Source organism: Lissotriton helveticus, chromosome 12, assembly GCF_964261635.1.
Source record: "Lissotriton helveticus chromosome 12, aLisHel1.1, whole genome shotgun sequence".
Classification (NCBI taxonomy): Eukaryota; Metazoa; Chordata; class Amphibia; order Caudata; family Salamandridae; genus Lissotriton; species Lissotriton helveticus.
Genome location: NC_136073.1, coordinates 544,273,847 through 544,290,183, shown reverse-complemented (window position 1 = coordinate 544,290,183; position 16,337 = coordinate 544,273,847). Strand labels below are relative to the sequence as shown.

General features: G+C 48.2%; 1 protein-coding gene across 1 annotated transcript in view; it reads left to right on the top strand.

Annotated features, from left to right (window-relative positions):
• Positions 1 to 16,337, top strand: part of TK2 (thymidine kinase 2) — a 268,608-nt gene that overhangs the window by 178,846 nt on the left and 73,425 nt on the right. Inside the window, exon 8 of the mRNA XM_078671285.1 lies at positions 389 to 468. Coding sequence (XP_078527411.1) covers positions 389 to 468 — 80 coding nt within the window. The remainder of the gene's footprint in view (positions 1 to 388; positions 469 to 16,337) is intronic.

Genomic DNA, 16,337 nt, shown 5'->3' with positions numbered 1-16,337 from the left:
GTCTTCCAATAATATAAGGCTGACTGTGCAAGTGCAATGTCTTCACATGCGGTGAAAGGGATCTAGGCACCAAATAGATCAAATGTAAGCGTCTTGAAGAATCCTGGGTAGGACGGTAGGTCAAGCAGTCTAAGAGGATGTAGCAGCTCCCAAATGGACCAAAAGGAGTAAGAACCTGTTCCGCCCATGAAAAGGACCCCACAGCTGGTGCTGAAGTTCTGGGATCTCAAATGAATAGACCTCAAATAGTTTTGTTTGTAAGTGTAGACGAAGGAGAGTATCAACGGAAAGCTTGTGTATTGCATTTCTTGCCTTATATCTTCTGCTTTAAAATCCATAATGGCAGTCTATGAAGCCCAGTGTTTTACTTTTCCCTTTTTTCTGACAGTTTACCTGCAGTTGTCTCCCAAAACGTGTTATGAGAGGTTAAAGATGAGATGCAGAGAAGAGGAAAAGGTCGTTCCTATGGTGAGCAATCCATGAACACTTAATTCAGCATGACAGTGTGTTTTTTGGTGTAGGTTTCTTTGAAGAAACTCTCGGCACCCACATGGGTTCTCCGTCGAGCTATTTAACGTGTTATGATCCCAATGCAAGGAAGAATTCAAAGAAATGTACTTTGTGTTTAGCTTTTTAAAATGTAATTTCTATTGACTGGTACTGGTAGATTTCAAGGTGATCAGTCTTTCCATCTGAAAAACATACTTTTAAATGTTGTATTTGATTGACAACCATCACCATCTCTAGTAGATTGAATGGGATTAATGTGTAAATGTGTTCGGAAAGCAATGTTCTCCTATCTTATTGTGTTTATTTTTCACTTTGATAGTAAACACAAAAGAGTTAATAAAAAACAATTACAATCAATCCGCAGTGATTATTATTATTATTATTATTCAGCATTTGTTAAGCGCATAGCTACCCTGAGGCGCCCGGCGCTAGCGGCCAAACAGGAGTAGAACTGAGAGAGTTAAAGGGTGGGATGTTGAAATAACCATGTTTTAAGAGGTTTTCAAAAGGAGAGAAGGCGAGGTTCATAAGTCTGGTGCACCTTGTAGTTCTGTACAATGAGAATAGCAATACTTAAAAAAAAATACATACATTATTTATTAATATCTACATTTGAGTATAACACACAGGTATGTTTACATCATGTTTATTCGATCGAAACCAGTATATGAATTATTATCCTAAAGGGAAACCCAAAGTATGCACACTATCCAGTTACTACAAAATGAAACATTAACATGCACATCACTAAGTAACTACTTAACAAAGTATGTGCCCCGTCCACTTCGAATATGGAGCGGGTACCTAAGATGAGGGATAGGGGGAGTGAAAGGAGGGAAAACACACCATTTATGATATTGTTCCCCAACGCCTGTATATACATCTGTATCGCATAGTGTGCATTTTTTAAGTCTAGATTAATGCAATGTATTGTTTTTTTTGGTTTTGTTGGTGTTGTTTTATATGTTTTATCTTCGAATAAAAAGATTTAACAAAAAAATGCACTCGCAGGGATCCGCAGAATGACCTGCTTAATGAGTATTATTTAGGCAGATCACTCTGTTACCCCGCCCCTGTGATTGACTAAAATAGAGGGATGGTAGTCTACAAGGAACGGCAGATCACCATCCATCTGTATTAGCATTCCAAAATATGATTCTTTTTAAAGAAGCCCGAATTGATTCATTGAGCCGAAGCTGCGGGAAAAAAATCCCATTTTGGAGCCCTTTGGGGGAGCAGGCATTGGTCCACTGCCTGCTTCCTCTGAGGTCGCCTGATACTGTTCCCAGAGGGGAAGCTTTCCAGTGGGGTCAGCTTCCACTTTGCTAATCAGTTACCACTTACTTTGAGGAGTCGAGTCAGTAACTGTCAGAAGTATGAAACTGCCATAGCAGTTGTAAACCGCTGATACATGCCATGAATTAATTGATGAAAATATTTTAAAAGGGTGACAGCTGGCAGACAGATTATCCTTAGGTACTATGGACCAAATCTAGAGAAATTTGAATTATGAATTTACAATTTGAATTATGTTGAGTTGCAGAGTTTGAAATGAAAGCAGAGTGATGGCAAATGCATCGCGTAATGGTCAGACCAGCCTAAGGGAATAGGTGTGCCAACTGAAAAAGAGCAGGCTGTAATGAAAATGGGGTCAAGGAGGTGACCTGCCCTATGGTTGCATGGTTGATGCATGCTATAACCTCATGGCGGGTGGTATTCTCTGTCACCAGGTTTCTGTCCCCATGTACCATAAAGTTGGAGTATTTCAACGCATAGGGAGCCCCAAAGTCTGCTTGCAAATGCCCTAAATTAAGAGAGTGACCAGGAGGACGATAAAGGAGGACACCAGAGCAGGGGAAAGTGGAGTGATGTGAAATTGTGAACATTTGTGATTCAAGTGCTTGGAAGGAGTTATGGGAACAGGTAGAAAACCATAAGACTTTTAACAAATGATGGCACGACCACCCCATTTTTTATTGGGGAGATTCTGCTTAGTTATATTGTATTCTGAAAGGATGGCGGTGTCAAGATTTGAGGTGTCATAAAGCCACATACCGTTACAAATAAAATATCCTCTGAGTTAGTTGAGAGATATAATACTAGTTCACCGTCTGGGTAGCAATAGAGCGAGCATTAAGAATAGGACCGGAGGTAGTAGATGTCTTAGTCCTAGAGTGGATGTTATTCATTGTCCTTTCATTAGCACTATGAGGTAGATGGACTTAGGCCGGAAAACCGAGTCCACTGTATTTTCAGAATCTAAAGTTACTCAAGAGTAACATCCAGGAGACAATAAGCTTACTTTACAACAGTTTCCAATTGTGAGGCGCTAACCTCTGAAGAGGGCTATACATCTAGAAAAAACAAGAGTTTCTGGCACTTGGTGGGCAGGACGCAGACAGGCTTGCGTTTAGCTCACCAGCAGCACACCTTGTGTGCTGTCACACAGCATGAGTACATTTGTAGTCGACCTGATACATGCACTGCCAGGAAATGTGAACATTGACTGGCTAAAATGGCTTCAGATCTTGGAGGGTGTAGCCATTCAACCTCCTTTCCGCAGATTTTTTAATTTTATTTTTATTTTTATATAGCACAAATTCAACACGAAGGTATTAGAGCGCTGTACATGAGCACCAGTTGTGTTACAGACGGACACATTCATTTTTTTAGGCACATGGAGATTAAGGGATTTGTACAGAATCACAGGATGTTGAGTGTCCCTGCTGAGACTTGAACCCGGTTCCACAGCTACAAGGTCGACCGCTCTAGCCGCTTGGCTACAGCAAATGTAGACCTCGGTAAGCAGAATGTAATGTATGGAGAATGACCATGCTCAAGAAAACTGGTAAGCTGAGTAATGTTGGCAGAAAAGCTCAGAGAAAAGGTCATGCTAACATCAACATTAGTGGCTGCAATTTCCTCAACAGAAAAAAGGTAAAACCGTATTTTAAAAATGCAAGCATTTGTAAAATAACAGTATTTAAAAAACATATTTTTTTTAGAAACCTGACCTTAAAAGCAACAAACCTTGATAGCCAATAATTGCGATATAACCACAAAGTCAGCTGTAACACAAACTTTCTGAATCTCCGTCGGCAGGGCTTGCCCCTTTTTAATGGAGATCCAGCATAGGTTGGTAAACCAATGTTGTGAGTCTGAAAAGTGTATCCAACTCGCAAAATGAGTTTAATACATACCAAAAAAGCCATTTAGTGGTCGCAGATCTTATAATTTGGTGAATTTGCAAGGTGTGTGACCACAGGGTATCTTGGTGCGTGAGGCCCTGTATCCATCCATGCGATTATTTTACATTGCTGCGGCCTACCCTTAGTGATCAGACCTTTTCCAGTACCAGAATTCCTCGTTCAAGGACTTTTATGGCTTTCCTATGTAAGTGAGCAGTCACTCCCCAGCATCTATATTTGGAAATAATGAATCACCACTGCCCCAACGGCATCAGGCTTGTGGATCAGTTGGACCCCAGGAGTCTAACCCTAGAGGCCTTCACTTTATTTTCTAGAAGCTCAACTTAGTGTACAAGGCATAACTTAGAGGCTGTAAAGCATACATTAGATACACAGGACAATATTGAATATAACATGACGCTATACTTATGCTCTTGGACCTGTGCCTCTATCTCCGCCACTCTCTTGTCCAACCACGCAACCTTCCTCTCCATCTGGCGACCATCATCTTTTGCTTCCCCCGGCGGCTATCCGTGGATGTGACTTTGCACTCTGTATTGTGCATGGTCACCTCCCATCCCCCCCCCCCAGGTAATTCAGAAGGTCTAAGAGAAGAAATTCCTCCTAAGTAAAATTAGTTACGTCAGACTCCTCCGTGCCGCAGTGTTTCTGTTGCTTTGTAGGAGGATTCTAGCAGAGCTGAAAGAAGTCCTTTTTTTTCACGGGTGCCTCTCTGTTTATTTTCTTTCGGAGGCATGGTGGTGACTAGATGCCCAGCTCTCCACTATGGGCAGATTGTGTTGGTCTTGGGTTCATCCTAAAGGCCCTAATGGGCTCTCTGTTGACAGGATGAGACACTTGTATAACAGCACTAGAACTGTTTGTTCTGAAGCCACTCCTTTCCTGATTCCCCTGGTGGCTCCCCGAGTTCACTTGCTAGCCGACTGGGCTGTGATGTTGGGCAGACCCCTAAAACGTCTGCTTCACTCTGGAGTGTCCCTGGCTTCAGAGGAGGTGCTTGGTACCGTGCTCTTATGTGGTAGTGGCCTCATTGCAGAACACTCACTGATCAAGCACTGAGGTAGCCAAAACGTCAGACCTCCTCCTTGCACACAGCAATGCTATTGTGAAACTGTACATTCTGCAAGGGGGGGAGGCACTGCCACCTTTGGATTCACAGGAGCAAACGTCTCCAGTCTTTCAACAAGCATTGGCAAATCAATAAGTCTCGCCTGTGTGAGATCTTTTGGCTGTCTCGCATGTACGCTAGTTTGAGCTATTGACATTGCAAATAACAATGCCTTTTATTTTTGTTTTCGTTTTAAAAACATAAATAAGGCATTGTCGTTTACAATGCCAATAGCTTAAACTCGCGTAACTGCAAGACCTAATGCATTGCAAATGCTTGTTATAGCTCTTTCTGTCTCTACTCATGCAGCAGTATCCCGCTGCAATACTAGACAATTAACAGAATATTTATAGCCAGAACAGAGTTTGGCATCCAGTTGAATCGTGCATCCCCCATAAATCAGCCAGAGAGAGCTTCTCTGAACCTGCCCGGGCAGAGTTTCATTTCCAAAAAGTGCTAAGACCAGGGGACACACAGTGTGATGAGGATACCAGAAATGACACAACACCGGGCTCATGTTATAGTGCTGTGCAATCTGTCTACGGAGCCAGGCTTCACATTTTCCATTGCACCTGATCCAAAAGTGTTCTACAGAGCAAAGACCCCCGAACGCAATCTGGCTCACAAGTGACTGGCCCATAACTTCCGGGAAAATGGAACTACTGTTCCGGTGCAATGGTAGAGAGAGGAGCCTGGTTTCTTTGAGAAGGGGTGGGCTGTATTAAATTTGGCTAGCCGGTTAGGTCCAACCAGTCGGAAGCGTTCCTAGGCGGTATAGCGCCTAATACAGACTCCGAGGATGTCAATTAATTTAAAGAAGAGCTTTTTGCTTACGTCTCCTCGCCTTCATTATCCAGTTGCAAAAAAAACAGAACCAAAGTAGAGGGAACCGGATGTGTATGATCTGCAGTTGGAAGACGGGAGGTAAGGCCCTGTAACGAAGTGAGGCGGAGTGATACCGAGGAGTGGTGGGCTCCCGGAAATGACCCTGTTGTGCCTCCTTCCTTACAGACGGACCCCTGGGATACAGGACTCGACGAACTGGATGAGGAACAAGGTGCCTTTAAGTGGGCGTTCTCGGAGGAGAAGGAGTCCACTCCCCCTGCATACGTCGGCGAGCCCGGACTGGATAAACCCCCGGAAGCAAGGTACGAGGTGTGTGACATCACCCCGGAGGAGGAGAAGGCGAGGAGCGGCGTCGGAGAGCGTTTTGGACGGAGCGGAGAAGGAGATTACGAAGGGCAACGAGGGAACCCCGAAGAACATCCCGGAGGAGGAGGAGGCGAGACCTACGGAGTGCCAGGAGGCCAACGACCCCGTGAGCCGCCGTGCCACTCTCCCAGGGGAGGAGCGTGGCTGACCCAGGTATGGCAGCGTATGGCGGTGTGGGCGGGAAGAAAGAGCGTGTAAATAGTGTAAATAGACCCGTGTTTGTATCCCGCGTCTTTCCCTTCCCTCTGTTTCCTTTACCCCGCGCTTAACCCTCACCGTCTGTAGCCTCCCCCCCCCCCCCCCCCCACGTCACCGACAGTGGTTTACATGCACGTTGTACACTGGTGAACTCCTCCCAGCCTCACCTCACACGGCCCCAAAGGTGCACTCCCCGGAAGACTGTAGAACTAACGGTTCCCTCTCTGTTGGTCTTCCTTTACATGGGCTCCGGAGCGACGAGCTACCTCCTTGACCAGACCTTGAGGACAAGCCCTGAAACCCAAAGACCTAGAAGAGGACACCCGCGCTGCCAAAACGGATCCCAGTCAGTTTGCCAGGGAAAGACTCACGTTTAGAACCAGGAGAACTTTGATGCTCAATACAAAACGTGTAATCCCAATAAAACCCTCTTTACCTGCAAGACCTGGTGTTCTTCTACTCCCTACTGTGCAACCTGGTACAGCCATTAGACCTGATCCAGACCCAAACCCCCCTATTCCAGTCAGCCCTGATCCGCAAGCCCGGTCTACAGTGGTGTCAGAAGTGGGATCTACTCCCTCAGAACACGAAACAATGGTGGATCAAGTCATACAAACACTAATTGAAGGGCAACAGAAGCTGGAACGGGCCATCAGCCAACAAATCAGCACAGCGGACGCGGATCGTGCCTTGTTCCGCAGCACAATGACTCAACAAATGGATAACCTGCAGAAAGTGGTACAGACCCCAGGGTCCGCGGTCTCGGGGGACCGAAGACCGGCCGGTCCTCATCCAGCCGGAGTAGCCTTACAGAAGTACGTCACAGGAGAAGACCCGGACGCCTTCCTGGTCAATTTCGAGAGGGCAGCCCGTGCGTGTGGGTGGCCGGAAGAAAAGTGGCCCTTCTTTCTCGCACCCTTGTTGACGGGTGAAGCACAGACGGCCTACCAGGTTGCAAACCATGCGGGTACCTCCTCATATTCCGCCATCAAGGAGGTGATACTGGATCACCTTGGGATGGACGCCGAAGCATACCGCATCAGGTTTCGGAAGGAAAAAGGGGTCACAGGGGAAAACCCCAAAACCCTGTATCTACGCCTGAAAATGGCAGCGGAAAAATGCTTGCGCCCCGACGACCGGAGCAAAGAGGAAGTCATGACCAGTATAGTACTTGAGCAGTTCATGGAGGCCCTGCCCTACGGGACACAAAGATGGTTAAGACAGCATCCAGGACTGACTGCAGCTCAGGCCATTGAGATGGCGGCCAACTACACAAGAGCTGCACCTAGAACATTTCCCTGGGAGACTGATAAAACCACAAAGACACCGGTGCCACCCCCTAAGACAGAGAAAAAAAAACCCGTCTACGAACCCCTAAAGCCACGGCCGTTCAGACCGGAGGTCGCTCCAATGAGGGGTCCCCAGTGCTTTGAATGCGGGGAGTGGGGCCACATAGCACGGATGTGCCCCCGGAAAAAACCTGTTGAGGAACCCATGGAAGTCGGGTATATCCCCAAAGCTGTACTGTACACCGCCGAAATGGGACCATCATACTACGTAAGGGTACTGGTGAACCACGCCCCTGTAAAAGCACTCTTGGATTCCGGGTGCAGGCAATCAGTCATACGGGAGACTCTACTGGTTCCTTCCCAGACAGGGTGGGAGGGAAATGTACACATCCGGTGCGTCCACGGGGACGTAAAGACATATCCCATCGCACGCATCACCATCAAACCAATAGGAGGGGATCCTTGCACAGTGAGAGTGGGGGTGGTGGCGTCCCTGCCCGAGGAACTGATACTAGGGGTGGATAATCCTCATTTCCTGGCCCTGTTCAAACGGGAGTTAGCCAATCGTCCGGTGGAAGCCTTCTTGTCTGCCGAGCCCTGGGTCTTAGACAAGGGGTTCAAATTTGCCCAAGCCAACGACCCTACCCTCTTAAATGCGTGGGAGGCGGCTCACGTAGCGCAAACAACGGCCACAGGGCAACGATACCCCCGCTTTAGTATCAGAAGCGATCTTCTCTATCGAGAAGGTGAAGAGGGAGACCAGGGGCAACTAGTGGTGCCAAAAGAATTCCGCGAACAGATTTTGTTCTATGCCCATACTCATCTAACCGCAGGACACAGTGGGGCCGAAAAGACCACCCAAAACATACTGCGTCTGTTCTATTGGCCCGGTATATATAAAGAGACAGAAGCCTACTGTCAGCGCTGCGAGGTGTGTCAGAGGAAAAACCTGACCAAACCCCCTGCAGTACCCCTACAACCCCTGCCCATCATTGGTAATCCCTGGGAACGAGTGGGGATGGACCTCATAGGGCCCTTACCACGCACCACTAGGGGCCACACTTACGCCCTAGTAATAGTGGACTATTCCACCCGATTCCCCGAGGCATTCCCACTAACCACCCCGACCACCAAGAATGTAGCAGAGAAGCTGGTGGAACTGTTTACGAGAGTAGGATTCCCCCGTGAAATACTAACTGATCAGGGGACACCCTTTGTGTCACGAATGATGGGAGAGGTCTGCAAGACCTTGGACCTCAAACACATCCGCACTTCCGCTTACCACCCCCAAACGGATGGTTTAGTGGAAAGATATAACAGGACGTTGAAAACCACGCTGAAGAAGCTGTTGAGTTCAGAAAATAAGGATTGGGACAAAATGCTCCTGTTAGCGTTGTATGTAGTAAGATCCCAGGTCCAGAGCAGCTTAGGATATTCCCCATTTGAACTATTGTATGGCCGACAACCGAGGTCCCTACTAGAAATAACCAGAGAAGCATGGGAAAGGGAAGAGGCGCAGGAGCAGCGCTCCCTGCTTGACTACACCCAGCAGTTAAGGTCCAGATTGGGCAAGTTGAGAGATCTGGCTTATTCAAACCTAAAGTCGGCCCAGAGTCACCAAAAGCAATACTATGACAAAGGGAAAAGGAGGAGGGAACTAAGCATAGGGGATTGGGCTTTGGTGTTGCTACCTTAGTCCACGCAGAAATTCCGGAGTGAATGGAAGGGACCGTACCAAGTCCTAGAGAGATACGGCAGCACGACTTATAAAATACGAATGTCGCCCAAACGCACTCAAACCTACCACATAAATCTCCTAAAGAAGTGGTTAGGACCAGTTCCCCAACCGTCTAATCTAGTGCTACCTGAAGATAGACCGGAGTCCACCCTAGACAGCCTACCCATCAATCCAGAACTCACAGAAGCGGAGAAACAGGCCTTACGTGAAGGACTCCGCCCTTTTTCACACTTGTTCTCAGACACTCCTGGGTGCACCCACCTAGCTGAACATGAGATACATACGGCCCCAGGGAGCATAGTGAAACAAAGAGCTTATCGCATCCCTGCAGCAAAAAGGGCAGACGTAAGAAAGGAAGTCGCTAGCATGTTGGAGTTGGAGGTCATCAGACCGTCAAAAAGCAGCTGGTCATCCCCCATAGTCATGGTGCCCAAGCCCGACGGGTCTACCCGTTTTTGCATGGACTTCAGGGCTTTAAACGCAGTGTCCACATTCGATGCGTTCCCCATACCTAGGGTCGACGAACTCATAGAACGAATAGGAGACGCAAAATACATAACAACACTGGACCTGACAAAAGGGTATTGGCAGGTACCCCTAAGGGAGGGGGACCGACACAAAACTGCCTTTGCCACCGAGGACGGGTTATATGAATTCAACGTCCTCCCTTTCGGACTCCACGGGGCACCTGCCACGTTCCAGAGGCTAATGAATAAAGTGTTGGCTCCACATACCAGGTACAGTTCTGTGTATCTTGATGACATTGTCATCTTCAGTCAGTCATGGAAAGAGCACTTAGAACACCTGGCTGCAGTGCTGTCCTCTCTGGGAGAGGCCCGTCTACACATCAATGCCAAGAAATCCCGAGCTGCCTTCCCAAAGGTGAAATATCTCGGTTTCATGCTAGGGGATGGGGTCATAGCTCCCCAAGAGGAGAAAATAAAGGCTATCACAGAAACCCCTTTCCCCTCCACAAAAAGGGAGCTAAGAGCATTCCTGGGCCTGGTGGGGTACTATCGACGGTTCATACAGAACTTCGCAGACATAGCCACCCCCCTGACTAGCAGGCGCGGTGCGTCCATTGGGGCGTAGGGGCGAAGCCCCACTAAGCCCCATGGACCCACCACGTCCTCACTAGAAGCCAAACACAATTATTTTTAAAAATCGCGCTATCTGCAGGCCGGGAAACCGGGAGACACCCGACCTTCCCGGAGTGCGCAAGGGGGGGTAGGGGGGGGGGGAGGATCGGGCTGCTGCAGCTGCGCAAGTGTGTTTTTGGGCACACACATGCCCGCGCATGCGCAGATCGTTTTCTTGTGAATTCCCCCTTAGAGAGAGGACCAGGGGGCGGGCCGCAGCCCCCGGGGTTACACAGGGCGACTGGGCGAGGAGTCATGGTGCCCCCCCAGCCAATCCTGGCGCAGGATTGGCTGGTCACTACATAGCCCGGTTACATAACCCCTGACGGATAGCACGGCTGACTTTGGTGCTGGGAAACCAGGTTCGAGCCTCTTATCGAACCATAAAAATGTATACATGACTTACTTTGGTGTTAAATAAATAGATATTTAAAAAAAAACAAATAAAAATGATGTTCCGACTAAGGTGTGAAATTGGTGTCGAATAAATACATGTTTTTAAAAACAATTAATATTAATCATGTATCATTGGTGCTGGAGTACAAGGTTCGAGACTGGTATTAAACACTGACAAGCTGTGTGCAAGTTATATGGTCATACAAATACATGAATGATGGATGCAGGATGGGTGGATGCATGAATGGATGCAGGATGAATGATGGGTGGATGAATGGATGGGTGGATGCATGGATGCAGGATGGATGCAGGATGGGTGGATGGGTAGATGAATGAATGATGGATGCAGGATGGATGCAGGGTGGATGGATGGGTGCATGAATGAATGATGGATGCAGCATGGGTGGATGGATGGATGATGGATGAATGATGGATGGATGCATGAATGAATGATGGATGCAGGATGGATGCAGGATGGGTGGATGAATGATGGATGCAGGATGGATGCAGGGTGGATGGATGGGTGCATGAATGAATGATGGATGGATGGGTGGATGCAGGAATGGATGCAGGATGGATGATGGATGGGTGGGTGGATGGATGGATGATGCATGAATGAATGAATGATGGATGCTGGATGGGTGGATGGATGGGTGGATGAATGAATGATGGATGCAGGATGGATGGGTGCATGAATGAATGATGGATGCAGGATGGATGGGTGCATGAATGAATGATGGGTGCATGAATGAATGATGGATGCAGGATGGGTGGATGGATGGGTGGATGCAGGAATGGATGCAGGATGGATGATGGATGGGTGGGTGGATGGATGGATGGATGCATGAATGAATGATGGATGCTGGATGGGTGGATGGATGGGTGGATGAATGAATGATGGATGCAGGATGGATGGGTGCATGAATGAATGATGGATGCAGGATGGATGGGTGCATGAATGAATGATGGGTGCATGAATGAATGATGGATGCAGGATGGGTGGATGGATGGGTGGATGGGTGGACACATGAATGGATGCAGGATGAATGATGGGTGGATGAATGGATGGGTGGATGCATGAATGAATGATGGATGCAGGATGGATGCAGGGTGGATGGATGGGTGCATGAATGAATGATGGATGCAGGATGGATGGATGGGTGGATGCATGAATGGATGCAGGAATGGATGCAGGAATGGATGATGGATGGGTGGATGGATGGATGGATGCATGCATGCATGAATGAATGATGGATGGATGGGTGGATGAATGAATGATGGATGCAGGATGGATGGGTGGATGGATGAATGAATGATGGATGCAGGATGGATGGGTGCATGAATGAATGATGAATGCAGGATGGGTGGATGGATGGGTGGACACATGAATGGATGCAGGAATGGATGCAGGATGGATGATGGATGGGTGGGTGGATGGATGGGTGGATGGATGGATGCATGAATGAATGATGGATGGATGCAGGATGGATGGATGGGTGGATGGATGGATGGGTGGATGGATGCATGAATTAATGATGGATGGATGCAGGATGGATGGGTGGATGCATGAATGAATGATGGATGCAGGATGGATGGATGGGTGAATGCATGAATGAATGATGGATGCTGGATGGATGGGTGGATGCATGAATGAATGATGGATGCAGAATTGGTGGATGGATGGGTGGGTGGGTGGATGGATGGATGGGTGGATGCATGAATGATGTATGAATGGATGCAAGGTGGTTCGGGCTCGTTCGCTCGCTGCGGTGCAATATGCAAATTAGTTTACGCCCCACCACTTTCAAATGTCACCAGCCGCCCCTGCTGACTAGTTTGCTGCAAAAGAACGTCAGAAACGCACTGCCGCATCCCCCTACACAAGAAGCCAGGGACGCCTTCCTTCACTTGAAGAGAGCCATCACCACCAGTCCTGTGCTTATACCCCCTGATTTCGGACGCCCCTTTTCCCTTGCTACTGATGCTTCGGAGAATGGTATTGGGGCGGTTCTATCACAGATAGGGGTGGACAAGTCGGAACATCCCGTACTGTACATCAGCCGTAAACTCCACCCCCGGGAACGGAAGTATCCCACCGTTGAGAAGGAGTGTTTGGCCATACGGTGGGCTATTGATAAACTACGTTATTACCTGGAGGGCAGGGCGTTCACACTGTACTCCGATCATGCCCCGCTGCAGTGGATGCAGAGGAACAGGACTCAGAATGCTCGGATACTTCGGTGGTTCCTCTTTCTCCAGCCCTTTGCATTTACGGTAGTCCACCGGAAGGGGAGGGACAATGGGAACGCTGATTTCCTCTCCCGCATGCCGGTTCTCCCCGATCGGGAGAAACCAGGGGGGGTGGAATGTAACGAAGTGAGGCGGAGTGATACCGAGGAGTGGTGGGCTCCCGGAAATGACCCTGTTGTGCCTCCTTCCTTACAGACGGACCCCTGGGATACAGGACTCGACGAACTGGATGAGGAACAAGGTGCCTTTAAGTGGGCGTTTTCGGAGGAGGAGGAGTCCACTCCCCCTGCATACGTCGGCGAGCCCGGACTGGATAAACCCCCGGAAGCAAGGTACGAGGTGTGTGACATCACCCCGGAGGAGGAGAAGGCGAGGAGCGGCGTCGGAGAGCGTTTTGGACGGAGCGGAGAAGGAGATTACGAAGGACAACAAGGGAACCCCGAAGAACATCCCGGAGGAGGAGGAGGCGAGACCTACGGAGTGCCAGGAGGCCAACGACCCCGTGAGCCGCCGTGCCACTCTCCCAGGGGAGGAGCGTGGCTGACCCAGGTACGGCAGCGTATGGCGGTGTGGGCGGGAAGAAAGAGCGTGTAAATAGTGTAAATAGACCCGTGTTTGTATCCCGCGTCTTTCCCTTCCCTCTGTTTCCTTTACCCCGCGCTTAACCCTCACCGTCTGTAGCCTCCCCCCCCCACGTCACCGACAGTGGTTTACATGCACGTTGTACACTGGTGAACTCCTCCCAGCCTCACCTTACACGGCCCCAAAGGTGCACTCCCCAGAAGACAGTAGAACTAACGGTTCCCTCTCTGTTGGTCTTCCTTTACATGGGCTCCGGAGCGACGAGCTACCTCCTTGACCAGACCTTGAGGACAAGCCCTGAAACTCAAAGACCTAGAAGAGGACACCCGCGCTGCCAAAACGGATCCCAGTCAGTTTGCCAGGGAAAGACTCACGTTTAGAACCAGGAGAACTTTGATGCTCAATACAAAACGTGTAATCCCAATAAAACCCTCTTTACCTGCAAGACCTGGTGTTCTTCTACTCCCTACTGTGCAACCTGGTACAGCCATTAGACCTGATCCAGACCCAAACCCCCCTATTCCAGTCAGCCCTGATCCGCAAGCCCGGTCTACAGGCCCCCATTTGGGAACCTCCCGCCTCATTAGGGAGGGCTGCTATGTAATCAAAACCCTTTTGTGTTTGAAGATATTTCCCCCATGCAGTGTATCATTAAAGGGGGCGTCTGGTGCACTCTGCAGGACCATGCGCCTCACACTTTAATTAACAAGTAATGCTGGAGGAAGCCACGCGCCGTGGCGGATTCCTCAGCACTGCCGCCGGGCCCTTCAGCCTGTGTGCGAAAGCACGCACATGTAGGGACAAAAAAATGCGCGCATGTGCACAAAGAAGGTGTCGGGCTGTCCACATGCACGTGCATTTTTTTGTCCCTACGTGTGCATGTTTAGCTTTGCGATGGCGAGAGCAGCCATCTTTGTCCATTTAGACGCGCGTGAATTCAGCTTTGACTGAATTGATTCCAAAAGGTTCTCGCCATGGCGAGAGCAGCGCAGCGCTGCTTTCGCCAGGCAATACCTAAAAAAAGCTGTACGACACAGCTAGCGTTGACAGCATCATAGTGGTTTTTGTTGTTGTTTTTTTTTTTATTTCAACCATGCTGCACTACAGCCACTGCTGCTATACAATAAGGCTAAAAAAAGATGGACAGAGCCAATAGATCTCACATAGGCGAGACCTATTGGCTTTGCCAATGTTTGCTTCTCTTCCATGCACTAGCGTGCGATATGCTTCCATGCTGGAGTAGCGGACAACCCCCTACAGATCTTTTCGTTGCTACATCACATTGCCAGGTAGAGTGCACACTGGTAACACTCCCATGGCTGCCTGACCCAGCGCACACATTAAAGCGTCTGATGACATCAGGCTTTGTACGCCACAATGATCGACCAATACAAATCGATTAACATGCTAAGGTCTTTCAGAAGGGCAATTCGTTTGAATATGTGGAAATAAACTCTAGCTTTGGGATGGAACTAGCAGAAATGTTTTTAATGACAGGCAGGAGATGGACAGAGTGTGCGATAATGTCTGAGTTCTGGACACAATAACAGGAATTCATGGCCTGCGTTGCCACATAGTCAGTTTCGCTTTGATTTTGCTCTGTTGCTGGGCCCCTTTTATTGCTGCTATCTGTAATGGAAATCGGATGCTGGGAGACAGCTGCAATTGCTGCATTAATAGGGGAAAGGTTATCCCAGATTCCACTTACCGTTGTGCAGAGGAGAAGCGCCCCTAGCATCCCTTCTTTCACACCACCGGCTTTCCAGCTCCTGTACTAAAGGTGGTACATTTAGTATTTATTATATATGCCTTTGCCTACCTGCATACCATACATACCAGCTGCTGTGATTTCACACCAGTGTAAAAACAAATGAAACCATATACTATTCAGGTTTTTGTTTAGCATGCACTGGAAACTGGCTGAGTGCCAGGTGCTCTGTAATTGGTAGGCAAGTCTGGTGGCGTTGAGTTGCGAAGGAAAGTGTCCCCACCTTTAAAAAGGAACATCCGTTTTATCAGGGGTTGCTGTTTTTTGTAATCTAAGCAGCACATCCTGAACATCTGCACCAATTTAGCAGACCGTGCCTTGGTGTAACATTGCAACATCGCAACATTTGCTCACTGTGGCAGGTGAGGTTTTAACTCACCTTTGCTGGCTTTAGATTTGCTGGCTTTATTTGCATTAGTCTGCCCAGCTTAAGTTTGTCCATCCCATTGCCCAAACCTTGTTTACTGTATTCTTCCATGTACTCGCTTTCTGTAAACAGGCCTTTAAATCTTGTCACATTTGCTGTGCATTCAACGACAGAGGCCAGATGTCAAGCTCTCTCTTCCAAAGGAGCCCGATGTTTACTTTTCTTTCCCTGACTTCAAAGAGAGAGAATTTATGTTACAATCCCGGTGAGTATCAATGTAAGAGAAGAGGGTGTAGGATGTTATATTTTTTCTAGCACACAACGAAATAAAAAAACAACTGTGCTAATGTTTCAGAATATATCAGAATTAGTAAAAATGTTATGTTAATTTGTAGAGTGCAGCTAATCACCTGAGAAGGTATCCAGGCGCTGAAAATGAAGCACATATTTTTTATAATTCTGATGTGTGGTAGAAACAAATATTTGAATATGATCAAAACACATCAATGCACTAGGTGAAGACATTTGCACATATTATCGTTTGTGTGCAGTAAAACCATATTTTGGTGCA